At 48.1% G+C, this 14,960-nt stretch overlaps 1 protein-coding gene across 3 annotated transcripts in view; it reads right to left on the reverse strand.

The window, feature by feature from the left end:
• The window catches only part of EPHA1 (EPH receptor A1), a 34,558-nt gene extending 20,396 nt beyond the window's left edge, over positions 1-14,162 (reverse strand). The window contains exons 1-2 of one of the 3 annotated variants that reach the window (XM_055710841.1): positions 13,383-14,162; positions 10,309-10,376 (exon numbers count right to left, since the gene is read on the reverse strand). In XM_055710841.1, the coding sequence (XP_055566816.1) occupies positions 10,309-10,376; positions 13,383-13,473 (159 nt within the window). In that variant the 5' untranslated portion in view covers positions 13,474-14,162. The remainder of the gene's footprint in view (positions 1-10,308; positions 10,377-13,382) is intronic. The other 2 variants (XM_005434314.3, XM_055710842.1) reach the window with 2 other exon arrangements.
• Positions 14,163-14,960: the final 798 nt, after the last annotated feature.

Genomic DNA, 14,960 nt, shown 5'->3' on the forward strand with positions numbered 1-14,960 from the left:
CCGCCAGGGGAATACAAGAGATGGACCCAGGGAGCGCCAAAGGAGGCTCTGCTTTGGTGCCATGACTTGGAGCACACCTCCTGCACAGCCCCACTCCGAACACTACCAAGAACACTTGTTTCCTTTTTCTCCATGTAATTAATCCCCAGTGTTACCCCACCCTTTTAATCTGAGCCAGCTGGCATATACCTGCACTACACAGGATTTACACCTATTTCACTTACTGGAGGTCAGAGGACTTAGGATGGCAAGAGAGAGAAACGGACTGATCAATCCTGGCTGTTCAACCAGAAGGGGCAATCGCTTAATCACCTCCTGCACTATTTCATTGAAAATCTTGAAAATGCTACAGAGCTGAATTCACAACACATCCTGAAGCATATTGAAATGGAAGAAAAGAAGTTAGAAAGGACAGTAAGAGCACAGTGGCTTTTGTAAGAAGCTGCCAGTGTTAGGACTGGCTTTTAGAAGCATTTTTCCATGAGTGTCTGCCTCCGCCGACCTGATGGGAAAGGCGTAATTGCATTTAAAGGCCGAGGGTTAGACAAGTTTACATTAGCAGTTTATCCTAAGGCAGTTCCACAGACGAGCACCACCAGAAAGTGATTTTTGCATGTCTCACCAAAAGACATGAGCTGTTGTGATGCATGACCTGAATCTACCATTTCTAGAACTTAAGTGATCCAGGACCAAAGTTTCATTTTCAATACTGACAACTCTAGCAGAAAAAAATTCCTTTAAACTCTACTGCTGGAAAAAAATCCAACTGCTAACTCCTGTATTTCTTAGCTCAGTTTCTTCCAGACTGAGCTCTTCAGGGCAAAGATGCTCAGCACTGACTAGTGTGCCGTTTCATATGCAGTGCGGTGCAAAGAAATAACAAGGGAGTCAGACTTGGTTTTTCTAGACTCTGCTGTGAATGGGTAAAGGAAGTAAAATGAGGATATTATTTATGCTAACAATACAGAACTATTGTTAAACATGCTTGTGACTTCATTATTCAGTGAAGCTTTTAAATTCAAAGTAGTAGAGGAAAAACTGTTACATACAACACTTAATGAAAGGGTGATGAGGCCAGGAGTTGCTAGGCAACTGTCTCACGTCCTCAAAGAATCTGCTGCAAAATCAAAATGTATGCCTCTGATTCTTAATGTAATGTTCTTAATAAACGTGTGGTAAAGTCTGGCTCAATCAATATTAATTACTTGGCTCTCCAGTTTGTCTGCCAATGACATTGAATCAACCTCCTTTGATAATGTAACTTTCTACCCATTTCATTCCAGACACCGCATCCTTACTCCAGTCATCAGTCTGGCTGTAAGATGGGAAACGTTCTTCCAGAAGTGGGGGACAGTGCAAGTCAGACTTCCTCATTTGAGCAGCAAGTGAACTGTGGTTTTACGTTGCTATAGAAAACTTTCTCGTGAGATTCAGAACCTTAGAAAAACTCAGGTTGGAAAGGACCCTTGGAGATCCTCTAGTCCAATTCCCTGCTCCAAGCAATCTAAGGACTTCTTAAATTATTTAAATTTTATACTGTAAAACTCCTTTTAAAATCTTTTAGATTTAAATTCTTTTTTAAGTTTGTTAACTGTCTTTAAACTAGTCTTTTAACTTCTAAAACCTTTTAGAATTCTTAAGAAGTTGCTAAGAAAACAAAAGCCACTGCATTCAGCAGAATACCATAAATTAGTAGCTTGAATTCTGAGAAGTCTCAGGATGTAGCCATTGGATTTGAGAACAAAAGGGTGTTCTGGACTTCTTGGGAACCTGTATACTAACACAGGCACTTAGTTCCAGAGATTTGTTCTTGAAAGTCTTGGTGTGGTGGTATAATACGGAGCAAAATTTCAGTACAGCAATTAGTGTGAAGTGAATGGCAGCCTCAAAGCAAAAGTACTACCTCAATAACCTCAGAGCACTGCAAGTTCAGGGAAAAGGATGGCAACTTTCCTCCCATTGCTAGGTTGGATTCAGTACAAAGAAAGCAGTAGTGGAGGCAAGCTGTCTTTATGAAGGCAGTTCAGAATGACTTGAACAACAGTCTGGAAGGACACCAGGAGATATCTGGTAGTAAACAGTATTGGTTTGGTCTGCTATGTGAGTAAAAAACCAAAGGTAAGATAAGGTACATGCCTTTTAATATCTGCCTTCATCAAATCTGAATTGATTACACAGTTTGAAGCTCTGAAGCCTAAGGAAGGTTTACTCTGTTTTTTCTATAAATGAGCCTTCTCTGGGTTACGCCTGCATCAAGGAGCCCATCTAGGACAGCCTGTGACTCCTCCATCCATCTGTGGTCTGCTCTTCCTAGGATCTGCCATAAGGTATAAGACAGAAACAGAGGCAGTTTGTAGGTCTTCTTGGAGTTACTGTCTCAGGCTCTGCAGGTGTCAGTAAAGTGATCTCCTTTGGTTTTAGGGTTTTTTATGTGGAAATAAAACCCAACAAACCTTTTATGATGACGAATACAAGCCTCATCCTTGCTAATAAAGAGGTAGGCTGCCAGTGACAGAGGCAGCAGGCTGTGACAGTATTGCACATCCTGAGGCTCAGACTGGAGTAAAAAGAGCTTGTGGCTCACAACAGTAATGCTGTCTCCATCTCCAGCCTGCCAGGAACTTGCCCCGTCTCCTTTCAGATAAGAGGCTGCTGGCTGTAACCTATATTTCATTTGTTTTCGCATTAGCTTAGCACGGTGGCTTCCAGTCTGTGGCCTGCACACCCCTGGGGAAAGGCACCGTGATACTTCTACGAGACTTACAGAAGGCAACCGCAAGGCAAGCATCTTGCCAATAGGCTTAAAGTTACTAAACTTAAGATGCATGTCTCCGCTGGAAAAGTTAGGACTTCTATATAATGAAAAACAATAAGTTGTTTGACTTTTGGGTCAAACATTTGATTTGGGTGAGAGAGTTGCACCAACTACTCCAGCCAGCTACAGCACACTTGGGGCTTAGCCAGCATATCTCTTTCCCATCTAATTTGCAACAGAATTCAGAGTGCTATTTTAAACCATGAAATCTCTTCCTGAAGAAAAATCACAGGGCCCCAAACCAGCAGATTTTTTCAGCAACAGTACATCACTAGCGTGCCAAGCCTGAAGCCACCTCATGGAACATGCTCCGCTGAATGCTTTCTGTCTCTTTCCCCTGGCAGCACTTTGGCCTGTGGAGTCTCTTTGCCCTGTGTGCAGCAGCATCCGCGTGGGACCGCCACCCAGCCCCTTCCCAGAGCAGACTCAGAGCTGCAGGCAGCTCGCATGGCAGGCGCGGCAGTACTGCGTTCCCAGCATAGTGCCTCGAGGAAAGGCTGTGACAATCAAGGCACCTTGGTGGTACCTGCGGTGATAGGATGAACAGCTCTTCAGTTCAAATGCATCTGCACGAACCCGTCAGCAGGCAAAGCCAGACCCCAGACCCCATGCAGCCAAAGCCAGCAGCACCACAGTGGTGCCTGGCAGTGTCCCGAAGTTTCTGTGAGCCTGCACTCAAATTTTACCAGTACTCTCGCAAGTCCTTTTGCTGTTGTGGAGGACAATTCAGATGACGATAGAAGTGTGGTGACATAGAGACATTTAACTTCATAAGTCCTATAACATTAAATCTGAGAAGAGCAGAGTCTGTGTTTATTTCTTTGATCATTTGGCAATGGCCAGGGAAGTCTGATTTCATCCCATCATCACAGAGTCTTTGACACCACTGAATGCAGAAGTGATGTTTACTTGTCTACAGTATCTTTCTGGGTGGGAGGATATGTTTTTTTTCCCCACAATGATCCATCGATTATTTCCAGGGAGGAGCAACTTCACAACTTCATTATGTAATTACTTGCCCTTTAGGGCACTAGCACGCAGGTCTCCATCCCACTCATCTCCTTCCCATTTACCTTGTACTCAGGCTCTTATGGAAAGATAAGGTGCTAACGTGAGCCACAGAGCTCCAGCGCACCGATTATGGAACCTGTTTATCAGACCCAGGTTCTGCTGTCTGCTCATTCCCCAAACCGTCTGACCACATTAAAGTCTTGCACGAAAACAGGGCTGGTGACAGCAGATGCTGCTCGGTGAGGGATGCTGCTGCTCTAGTCCAGCATTTCACCCAGCCACTTTGGAATGCTGGTTTCATATATACCAGTTTTGCTAACACCCACTAACAGTATCAGTGACTACAAAAAGGACAGGAGTGGAAAATCAGAGGGTGCATCTTAAGAGTTCAGAACTCGTGGCTAAAGTCGTATTACCGATAAAGAAAAGGCTAACTCTCGTGTTGGCTTTGCACTACATTGTACATTGCATAGGATCCATTGAAATGGAAGTGATTTTTTTTTCCTCCAAGGCAAAGAGTTTTGTATGGTGTGAGTTACGGTTTTGTATGGTGTGTCAAATATACTTCCAGTATTTATGGAGAACCTGGGAAATGAGTCTGATGGTGACAGGCAATGCTTGCTGTTTGTATAGGTTCCTTTTAAAGTGCAATCCCAGACAGGGTAACTGTGCCTTTTCTTTAAGGTGATCAAACCTGCCTAAAGAAAAGAAGCTGCAGGAGATGGCAGCATTAAAGTCACAGTGAGGAACTGCCAGGCTCCAGGTCAAGCCTAGAGAAGCAAGGAACTAGGCCTTAGAAGCAACAGAAATGAGCTTCCAAGATGAGATGGGCGCATTTTTCTGCATCTCTGCCTCCCAGATGGTAAGAATCACACTTCAAAGCATAGGTCCATCCAGCAGGGACACAGCAGGCAACAAAAGATACAAAGCCTTTCCTTTCTAACCTGCCTGCCTGCAAACTTACCAGCATTTTGGTTGGTATTATAATAAAAGTTGTTTTGTTTTCATTTTAATAGCCTGTCAGTCTTCTTGGAGGACCATGCTATAGGCAGACTCATCTAGAGCTCCAGCTGACTTGTGGTGCTTTTGTGTTGACATGAGGAAGTTAAGTGAACCTTGTCCACTCTCATTCAACAGCGATAAAAGGGTGAATCATCTTCCTGAAGCTGCTAGGCAACACTGCTGTCATCACCTGATGCCTGAGCAGCCAGCGATGAATGTCATGTCTGCACAGCATCTTCGCTCTGGCTCAGAACATTTTCTTTCTCAGGTCTTTTCTGCCCTTTGGTTTGCAATGCTGAGTGCTCTAGCCAAGACTGCTGCTCGGGTCTGTGGCAGTGACTTCATCCTCAGCTACCTGGCTGGTGGCTCACGCAGCCTGTCCTATGGTACAGCTATTAGTCTCCACTTTACTTCCTCTCGCCTCACTTTTTTTACTCCCCCCGTCTTACCCCTCTGAGTCAAGTATATCTGGATACACATAACATTTTTTTTCCTTCTCTCCCAAATCTACACAAAATAACTAATTCTCACTTAACAGAATATCATCAACAGCAGCAGGGCATGTCAGGATATGATGCTGAAGCCAGGGCTGTTCCCATTCCCAGTTAGCTGACTTTCTAAGCATTTGCCCCTTACACAAATGCTGTTCCTATGGGGGCTAAGCCCCTATGAGAGCAGCCTGAGGTCTATACAGCTACTCTATTCCAGGGACAGACACGATGGCATCACTTTGAATTAGGTCTTAAAGGACATGCATGGGCAACAGCTGTGGGAAGAGATGCACATAATAGCATTTCTGGTGGCCATTTTTGACACCACCTTCAGATGCTACAAAAAGCTGGCTCGCTCCAGGTAAGACTATCTGAGGAAGACACCAAGAAGTCTAGTTAAGTGAACTGCCCAGGTTAAATGACATTGGAGCGCTGTGCTGTGATCACTTGCAGGTTGAAGGCTGCATGGCCCACAACACTATTTCCTTCATGACCAAGCCTATCTGCCTAAGCAGAAGTGGTGGAAAACAGAAACCAGCCATCAGCTGTTATCAACGTCTGGGACCTCTCACTTCAGTGGAACACAGCCTTGCCTTGCTAGAATCAGAAGTTGTGTAAGCACTGACATGTGGTCACTGATAAAAAAGTTGCTGATGGGTCACAGGTACTTGATCTAGTCTATTCCCTAAAGAAAGTAATTGAGCAGTGTAGAATTTTTACTATGCCTGGGGTTTAATAGGAAAACATCAGTGTCAAAAATGAAAATAAATCAGAGCACTGGCTTACTGACATTGAATTCACATGACTTTGGCAGCTGCTACATTCATAATCAGACCCCTGTGAAACATGGGGTGCAGAAATGCACAAGAATTACATCATTGCCAAAGTTTTTCAAGTGTTTTTGGAACCACAGTAGTTGCAGTTAGTGGATATTTATGAATAGCCTCTGGGATACGTTAGGTCACTGGGATTAAATGCACACCGGTAGTCCTGTGCGAAGGTAGAATTTGGAAAAGTCAAGCAGATAAGGTGCTATGCACACTGAGAGGCCCCGCAGAAAGTTTGAAACCAATAGCATCACTTTGAAGTATGTGTGGAAGCAAGCAAGAGTATGGAATACGCAGAAAACAAATTATGTCCTCCACCTCACCATGCACAGGAGATTGAGAACAACAGCAGCCTAGAAAGGAGACTAAGAAAATCATCTGGAAGCTTTAATAAAACTATGATGTATGCAGAAATATAGTTTGGGAAAAATAAGCTCCATAAACCAGCTACCAGTTGAGAACTGAGCACCACTGAACCCTTCATATGCAATAAATATGAAACAATCTGGCACTTAGTGGCAGCAGCAGGGTTCATGCAATTCCTGAAATAACAGATATCTAATTTAAAAACAAGGTTAGTGTGAAGAAGGACTCTTTTACAAGCAAAGACAGCTGTAGAACTGATGAAAGCATGCCTCCCAAGAAAATGTACCAGCCTAAAAATAATAAAGTGTGTTTAATTTACAATCCATTCAACAGCACAGAGACAGAAAGTCCTATTGGGATGCCCAGTGCATGGCACCCTACAGCACAAACGGCTAGAAGCTTAAGTAGTCACGTGTACTTGTGAAAGTGTGACTGGATTGTGCAAATACTATTCACATACACAAAAAGGAAATTGGAAAGAGTGGACAAAAGGAAAATTTCAGGTAAAGCTGAAATGAAATGGTCTAAATGTGCCTGGTCTAAAAATTCAAGCTCAGAATGCTAGCGAACAAGCAACGCAGAACTGTCAGGTAAACACAGAGCGAGTTGGGTGGGAAGGGACCTTTGGGTCCCCAAGCCCTGCTCAGCAAGGCTAACCGCAAAGCCAGGCTGGGCTGCTCAGGGCCAGCCTATCGAAAGTAAAATGCAAGAGGATAACATAACATCTCATCACCATCTGTTCAAAGCTGATGCAATTATATTTGAAAGCAAAAGAGAGATAAGTAACTTTGTACGCAGTTATTTTACAAGCTACCAAGCAGCAACGCTACCATGCCCTGCACTGTAACTGAATTTGTTCATGATAGGATTTGAAAAGTCCTTTTAGGTCAGTTTCAGTGATTTTTGAAATCAGTTCAAATAGCCAGGTTGTTTGTACAGCACGGGGAGCCTTAAAGAAATGTCAGAGCAAATGAATTCTGGACTCCTGACACCTTCAAAGTCATTAGCTCTAATATATGTTAAAACATGGGAACTTATCACAAGTACTGTTAACAGCTCCCCGGCCCAACTGGTATTGCTGTCTCAAAACTTCAAAGACAAAAAAGTTGTCAAGAAATTTGTTAGATGATGGAGGGTGGGGGTGGTAAGGTAGATAAGCAAGTGATTATAGGAACTACAGCCTGTCTTTCTGAGGGCCTAGTTTCCAATACTAGCCTAAAATGAATGAAATCCTTTCTAAACAGCTACTACAAAGCAAGCTAGCACAAACCTTTCAGCAAACTTCTACAGACACTTTCACTTAAAAGCTTAGACAAGATGCCGCTTAGCGTGCCCTGGAAGTCCAGACAAAAGGACCCATGCTGCCCAAAGGCGGCTGGAGCAAAGCTCAGCGTGCCGAGGCTGAGCACGTTAAGAGAAGCACTGCCTGTCCTGGACACAGAGCTGGCCGAGAAGCAGCCACACGTGGCTGCCACTACTGAAAAGTGAGGAGAAAACAAAGGTATAACCCTGCCTCCACAGAATTACCCAGCCTCTTCTGGGCTATGCCTCCGAGACTGTGTCCATATAAAGCATGAAAATTCCTCACAGCAGGTTCCTCCTCTGTGCGATAAGGATACTGACACCAGTCCAGCTCACTGATGGGAGAGCTCTGGCACCTCAGGTGAGGTACAGGTAGCACTGCTACATGAAATACACCCTTCAGCTCTGTACGCAATACAGCTCAATGTTTCCAGCCTGCTACTAAAGAAGCTACTCAGACTATTCTGTATTAATCTTAGCTCTTGTGTGCCAAAAAATGTTCTGAATTAATCACAGCTCTTTTTCAAACGTATTATCACTGAATGATTTAGGCTGGAACGGACCTCAAAGACCACCCAGTTCCAATCCCCTGCCATGGGTAGGGACACCTCCCACTAGCCCAGATTGTTCCCAGACCCGTCCAACCTGGCCTTGAACACATTTACCTATTCATTTTGGAAGAATGCTTTCAGAAACACTTGTTCAAAGTTCTGATTCCAAGAGAACCAGCCATTGTTCCCTTTTTGCTTGTGGCAATTTGTCAGCCTTCCACCTAACAGTTATTGGGAAATGACGTAATTAGACAAATCCCTGCAAAAAAGTAGCTCATCAGAAGTCAGTGAATCTATGCTTCATCCTCCGTTAGTTTACCAGTCATCAGCATCCCAATCTGTTAGTTTAGATTGCTCTCAGGCCATGTTTTCCAGCATCTTCTACAATTCCCAGTTACAACTACTATATTTTAAATATACGTATTTTTTAAAAGCAGATGTAGCACAAGTAGGAAGGAATGCTAACTCCTAGCACTGCCAGGAGCCCCCTGTGCAAAAACCAGATGTCTGCTAATAAAGGCTTTGTCTTCTTTCTATGAGATTATTTTTAGAATGCACTTTTCAGTGTTTTTTTCTCTTTGAGAGGCAACTTCATCCTGAACATGCCTGAAGGCTGGTATTGGGTTAAAATTACCACACAGACAGTTGATGGGGACAACAAAGGGAACAGTGGGCAAAGCATGACCTACATGTATGTCTCACTAGGGCACCTCTTCTGAGTAAGGTTAATAATAACCAAAACAGCTGTACTAATGAAACCAGTACAGTTATGCCAGTGCAGGAGAACCTCACTGTCTAGCCCTAGTTCACCCAGGAGGAGGAGGTGGTGGCTGGGGTGAATTTAAACCAGGCACAGCACATTGTATGAAAATGAGTTAGGAACAGGCTGAACCCAGGTCTGTAAGCAGCAAGGGTAAAGACAATTTCTCCATTGGAGAACTTGGGGCTTGCCAGAAAGATAAGTGCATGGATGAGAAACTGGAACTATGTATTAACACATGTCCTTCTAACTCCTGCAGCGTCGTCCCTGAATTCCCTTTTCTTTGTGCCTGCCTCCCACCACTCCCACAGCCTTGCCACGGCGAAGGAAACCCCTCGGAGAGCAGAGGCTGCGGTGCCAGAGGGGCTGCTCAGCTGCACCTCAGACACAGCAGCTGACCTGTACGAAACCAGCTGAGAGCTCAGCTGCCCTTTCGGGTCCAATTTAGCAGTGATTTCAAGAGTAGATTTTGAAGCGCTTCCATCAACTCAATTTTACAGTCACAGAACAAAGGGAAATGCCTCAGCCATTATCAGCTGTGTGGGCCAAACATGGCGTGAGGGCTGGGTATAGAGTCCTAGAACCCTGCAGCCCACCCCAGCAGGCCAGATGGCTGCCCCATGAGATAACCATCACCTCTTCAGCCAGCTGCGGAGTTAGGAGATGTGTAACCGAATCATTCAGTTCAGTACTCAAGAGGAAAAAAAGAACAACCTTAAACAGATAAAGATTCTAAATTCTTGAGAGACTTGGGAGACAGAAATACTTCTGACATGGCTACCTGCCCAGAAAAGGAGACATAAGAAGTATCTGCAACATGTGAGAATGAAAAGCTAGGTGATTATTTGATTTTTCCCTTTTTCTTCATTAAGTTTTATTACTTCATGGAAACAATATATTTCAAGGACATGTTTAATCATTGAAAGCTACTGGAAGGCAATAGGCATCAGAAGAGCTACTAGAAGTCAATGAGGCATCAGTCCTCAAACAGCTGGCTAGCGGCTGAGGCTGCAGAGGTGAAGGGGCTGCAAGGAAGAGGGGCTGATGAAGTATACAATGTGCAGGACAGATTGGAGCTGCAGAAGCCTGATTTTGGGAGGCAGGGTGAAATTTCAATTTGGATTATGCTTTTCCATCATTTACCACTCCCAGTGGCTCCCCTTCCTTAAACGTGCATACTCACCCCTACTTCTGGAGGGTCTGGAAGCCAGCCCAGTTCACCCTGAGCAGTGCTTGTGTCAAGTAGATCCACTGAAAACCAGAAGAGGGGGAAAAAAAAAAAAGTTACCACTGACCCAACTCATACAGCCCATGGAATGGCTTCATCCTTATTTTGTCATAGATGATGAAGCCTGTGCTTCCTCTCTCAACCCCACATCCTTTGTGACCTTCTACCTTCAAACAGTGCGGCTGCAGAAAGGATGGGAAGATAGAAGACAGTGCAGCCAGCCGTGAGTTAAAATGTTTTCCTTGTATATAAGACCCCCTCCCCTTCCACCCTCCTCTTGAGTAATACCCACACGCATCCAAAAAAATGTGACCCTGACAAATTTTTCTGCTTCCTAAAGCTGCCCCATAATGGGAGCAGGAGGCTGACTCCTGTTGGGATGGGAACCCAGCATCAGCAGCCGAACACAGCTTTCCTTGGAATAGGAAGGCAGCAGACAAGATGGATGAAAAGGCAGGCAATCAAATTACCAACAAAAAAAATAATCAATCGGTGTTGCCTAGAGGTACCATTCAGTGCTCCGAACACATCGGAGAAGTGCAGAGGCAGCATGAGGTGGTGGAAGGGACTTTCTGCTGTCACAGCCCCGTAAGCCATGAGATGCACCAGTTGCTGAGACTGCTGAGCCCACCACAGAGAAATCCGTTCACTCACTCCCCGCCGCAAGTGTTCCAGCCCCATCAGCAAGAGCGTAGGCTGCCGGGTGCAGCCTTGCCACCTCTTGCTGAACTTGGCTGTATTAAGCCCTGGCTCCTGGAGTCATGTCACAAAGCAGAAAATCAGTGGTATGTTCATTTTTAACCCTTTGAAATTGTGATCAGAGTTTGCCCTGAGGTCTTGATCCGAGGAGTTAAAAACTAATCGCTTTGTAGGCGAACGGGGAGAAGAGAGAGGAGCTGAAATAAGTCACACCACTGGATGTGTGGCTTCGTGCTGGCCGTGGGTCCGGCGGTGCTGCCGGCACACGCTGCTGCTCTCGGTGCACCTCGCACAGCCCGGCTGGGAACGTAAAAAACATGAAAAATTCCTTGGATTCCCTTTTAGATTCCTGTGGGTATATTCAGAGGGGTCATTCCTAAACATCTCAGAAAAAAATCTGGGGGTGAAAGGTGGAGGGGAAAGATATTTAAATGGCATTTAAGTAACCAGATTTCCTCCCCCTCATCGACTGCTTTACGAATACTGCCTGCCAACTACAACTAGTAGAGTGTAAAGTGCAGATCGGCAAGAGTCCTATGGAATGAGGAAGCAGGCTGTGGGCCCAGAATCAGAGATAAGAGGGATTGCACTGCTGTTCTCACCTCTGAAACACCCTTTCAGGACTGGGAGAAGGGAAAAGCAGGAATCCAGGTTTTGCAAGTTTGCAGTGTTTGCTGCATGGTCACAGCAAAACCTTCCTAGCCACAGACTCCCTGTCCAGACAAGGCTCCTCACTCCCTTCCCTTCTGCTCTCAGTCTTGCTACTCAAGATACTGCTCTTGCATTGTTGGCTTCAAAAACTCTCAGGTGAGGCAGCCTGTCCTTCCAGAACTGTCACCCAGATAATACCTATCCCACATGCTTCAGGCCTGAAGCAGCGATGTGGAAGTGAGAGGGGTTGCATGACAAGTTCTAGCAGAGCAAGGGAAAAGGAACATGGAAGCGGCCAGGACGGGAACCGCTCGGAGCCTGTGTACCAGTGTGCCATGCCACTGCACCACTGGCAGCCGCTGTCTCCACAGCCAAGGGCCCATGGGAACAGGCAAAGTCCCCTCTCGGGAAGCACCTCTCAAAGTGAAACCCACAACGGGGATTCTCCAAGGAGTGGAAGAATGAGTCAGCAAGGCTACAGGAGTGCTGGGAGTATGAGTAGTCAGGGGCTACTAGCTCCTTGGTCCACAGCGTCACTGCTCAGCATCTTACATGGCTGCCCAGCCCCATGGGAGGAGGTCCGCCAAAAAGAAGAAAGACTTCAGATAAGAGAGGACGCCGGGGAAATGAGCTGTTCCCAGATAGACACATTAGGGAAGAGTGGGTCACGGGCACAGCCCAAATGAGATGGCTGAGATAGGGGAGAAGCTGGCAGAGAAGTCCCTGAGCGTTGCTGCCAACTACTGGTTGCACACCTACGGAAACCAGCGCTACCTTGTATTACTTCTCACCTAGGCTGGCCTTCTCCACCATGCCTGCTAGCTGCGTCCGTGCAGCTGGATCCCCAACACAAGCGTGCTGGTCAAGAATGCTTTAGAAGAGCAGTCGGCACTCGCCGAGTCTGAGACGAGCCCGTGGCTGAACCACCAGCTGTGACAGTCCTCTCGCTGGAGAGCCTAGAGCACCGAAGGAGAGGGCTGTCCTCGGGCTGGAAAAGCCCCAACACCTCTCGCTGTGCGAAACAGTGACTAGGAGTCTCTGGCAGGAATTAACTGCAGGAGAAGGTGGGGAACAGAACAGAGACTTGTTCTTCCTCACCTCTCTTAAAAATTCCCATTCCCCAGATGTTTCATAACCACTGTGCAACTGCCAAGATGGAAGAAGAAAGATCACTACATCTAATAAAAGGGACTAAGTGGAACAGAGAAGGGAAGCACAAGAGTCTTCTTAAGAGGAGGTGGGAGAGGGAACTGTTAAGCCCAGCTCTGCCTTCCAGCGCCGAGGCCGCCCGGCCCCCCAGGCTTCGCACCCGCTGCCCCTGCTCACGAGAGTTCATCCCAGGAGGGCTTCGGGGGGAACTGCGGGGGTGTTGCCGGGGCGGGGGGGGTGTTGGAAGTTTCTAAGTTTGTGTTTAAACTTGTTAACTGCAACGCCTGTGTTTAAGGCAAACAGAGGCGGAATTCTCGCGGCTCAGCGGATGTGCCGCGTTAGTGCTTCTGTTGGGAGGGGGCGGAGAGGGACTGGGAGGGCGCACCTGGGCTCGGTCAGCGGGGGCTTGCCCCTGGCCCTCGGCCCCCCGCGCCCCCCTGCCCTCCCCGGGACCCCCGTTCCCTGCCCCTCAGAGAGGTGCCCCCACCAGCCCGAGCCCCCGGGCAGAGCCAGCAGCGGTCCCAGCTTACCTTCCTTCCCGGGCACCTCGAGGGGGAGCAGAGCCCAGACGAGCAGGACCCCGAGGGAGAGCCCGGCCCCGCCGCGGGCGCTGGGCTCCATGCTGGCTGGGGAGGGGGCCGGCCGCCAGCCCCTGCCTGCCCTGCCGGCTCAGGCCTGCGAGCCGGGGCCGCTGCATGAAGCGCTGCCGCAGCCGCCCGACGGGAGCGCGGGCATTGCACAACGCCCGCCTGGCCCGCGCTTATGATGAAAGACCGAGGCGAGTGGGTGGAGAAGCCTTACTGCCTTTACCTGTTTTAAAGGGGCTGGGCACAGACTTCCCATCTGGCAGGCAAATAAACCCACCTTAAAGCAGCCACGTTTTCCCGGGAGCCTCCCTCCACCTTTGCTCCAGTCCCGAAAGAGGCTCCCGGTCGCCACCTCCCGGGCAGCGCTCGCCACCGGCCCCGGCGGCTCGGCGGGGGCTGCCGGGGGTTCGGCGGGGCTGGGGCTGGCCTCGCTCTGCCGCCCCCCCAGGGGCTGCGGGGAGCAGCGCCGCCCCGCACCAGCGCCGCCCGCCCCGCTTGGCGCCGGTGCGGCGGCCGCCCCGCAGCCCGTGTCTGGCAGGGCCGCCCCGAACAGCGGCCCCCGGCGGGCCCCCGGCGGCGACAGCACGGCAGAGCCGCGGCCGCCCCGTCGGGCAGAAGGGCTCCCTGCTCCCAGGAGGCTCCTGGGCGGCGGCGCCGGCGCCGGCCAAGCCGCGGGCGCGGAGCGGGGCCGGAGCTCCCCGTGCGGGCAGAGCCCTCGGGGCTCTGAGCTCCCTTCCCGAGGGACAGAAACGTGGAAGAACTCGCTTCTGTTGCAGCTCTGCCTCCAGCCAGCACGGATGTTACTCCCACCCATGCCCAGCTGTCACACCCCTCCCTGTAAGATACAGACAGCATTATTGCCACGCTTGCTGGGAAGCTGCATTCCTTTTGCTCTCCTCCTCCCCAAGGAAGGCTAGAGGAAGGACTTTGTCAGGTTGCCTAAAGAATCTGAGGGATCTCGACCCTGGGAGATGTCCCGGGCTCACCGGGACACAGGCCTAAGCGATTGGCACCTCTGGAGCAGCAGGGGCCAGGGGCGCAGAGCTCCTGCGGGCCCTGGTGCCTGCATCCCTCAGGGAGTTCCATGATCCTTGAACCATACATCTTGGAAAACCAAAATCCACCCCAAGAATCTCAAACATGGGCAAGAGAAATTTGAGAACAAATAGTTAAAATGCTAAGTTTTCAATTTTATGTAGCACATGAAGTGAAACATCAATACAAATAATTTAAATATTAATGTCATTCAGAGTAGTTATATCTTAAATTTATTCCACGTTAATCCTGTCTAAAGTGCTTTTTCTCATTCTACAGTGCTAAGCCTCCAATTTTTATGCCCACCTTTCCCCCACATTTGAGCAACTCCCATTGCAGCTCCAGCACAAGGTTTCCTTGTCCGCATCCCACACCTTGAGTTTGCACTAGTGGAACGTGTCCGTCTTAGCCTTCACTTGCACCATCCTGTGCCTCCTCCAGTCTGTGGTGTAGCAGGGGGCAGATGGGCCCATGGCTACCTTCTGT

Source organism: Falco cherrug, chromosome 5 (assembly GCF_023634085.1).
Source record: "Falco cherrug isolate bFalChe1 chromosome 5, bFalChe1.pri, whole genome shotgun sequence".
Lineage (NCBI taxonomy): Eukaryota > Metazoa > Chordata > Aves > Falconiformes > Falconidae > Falco > Falco cherrug.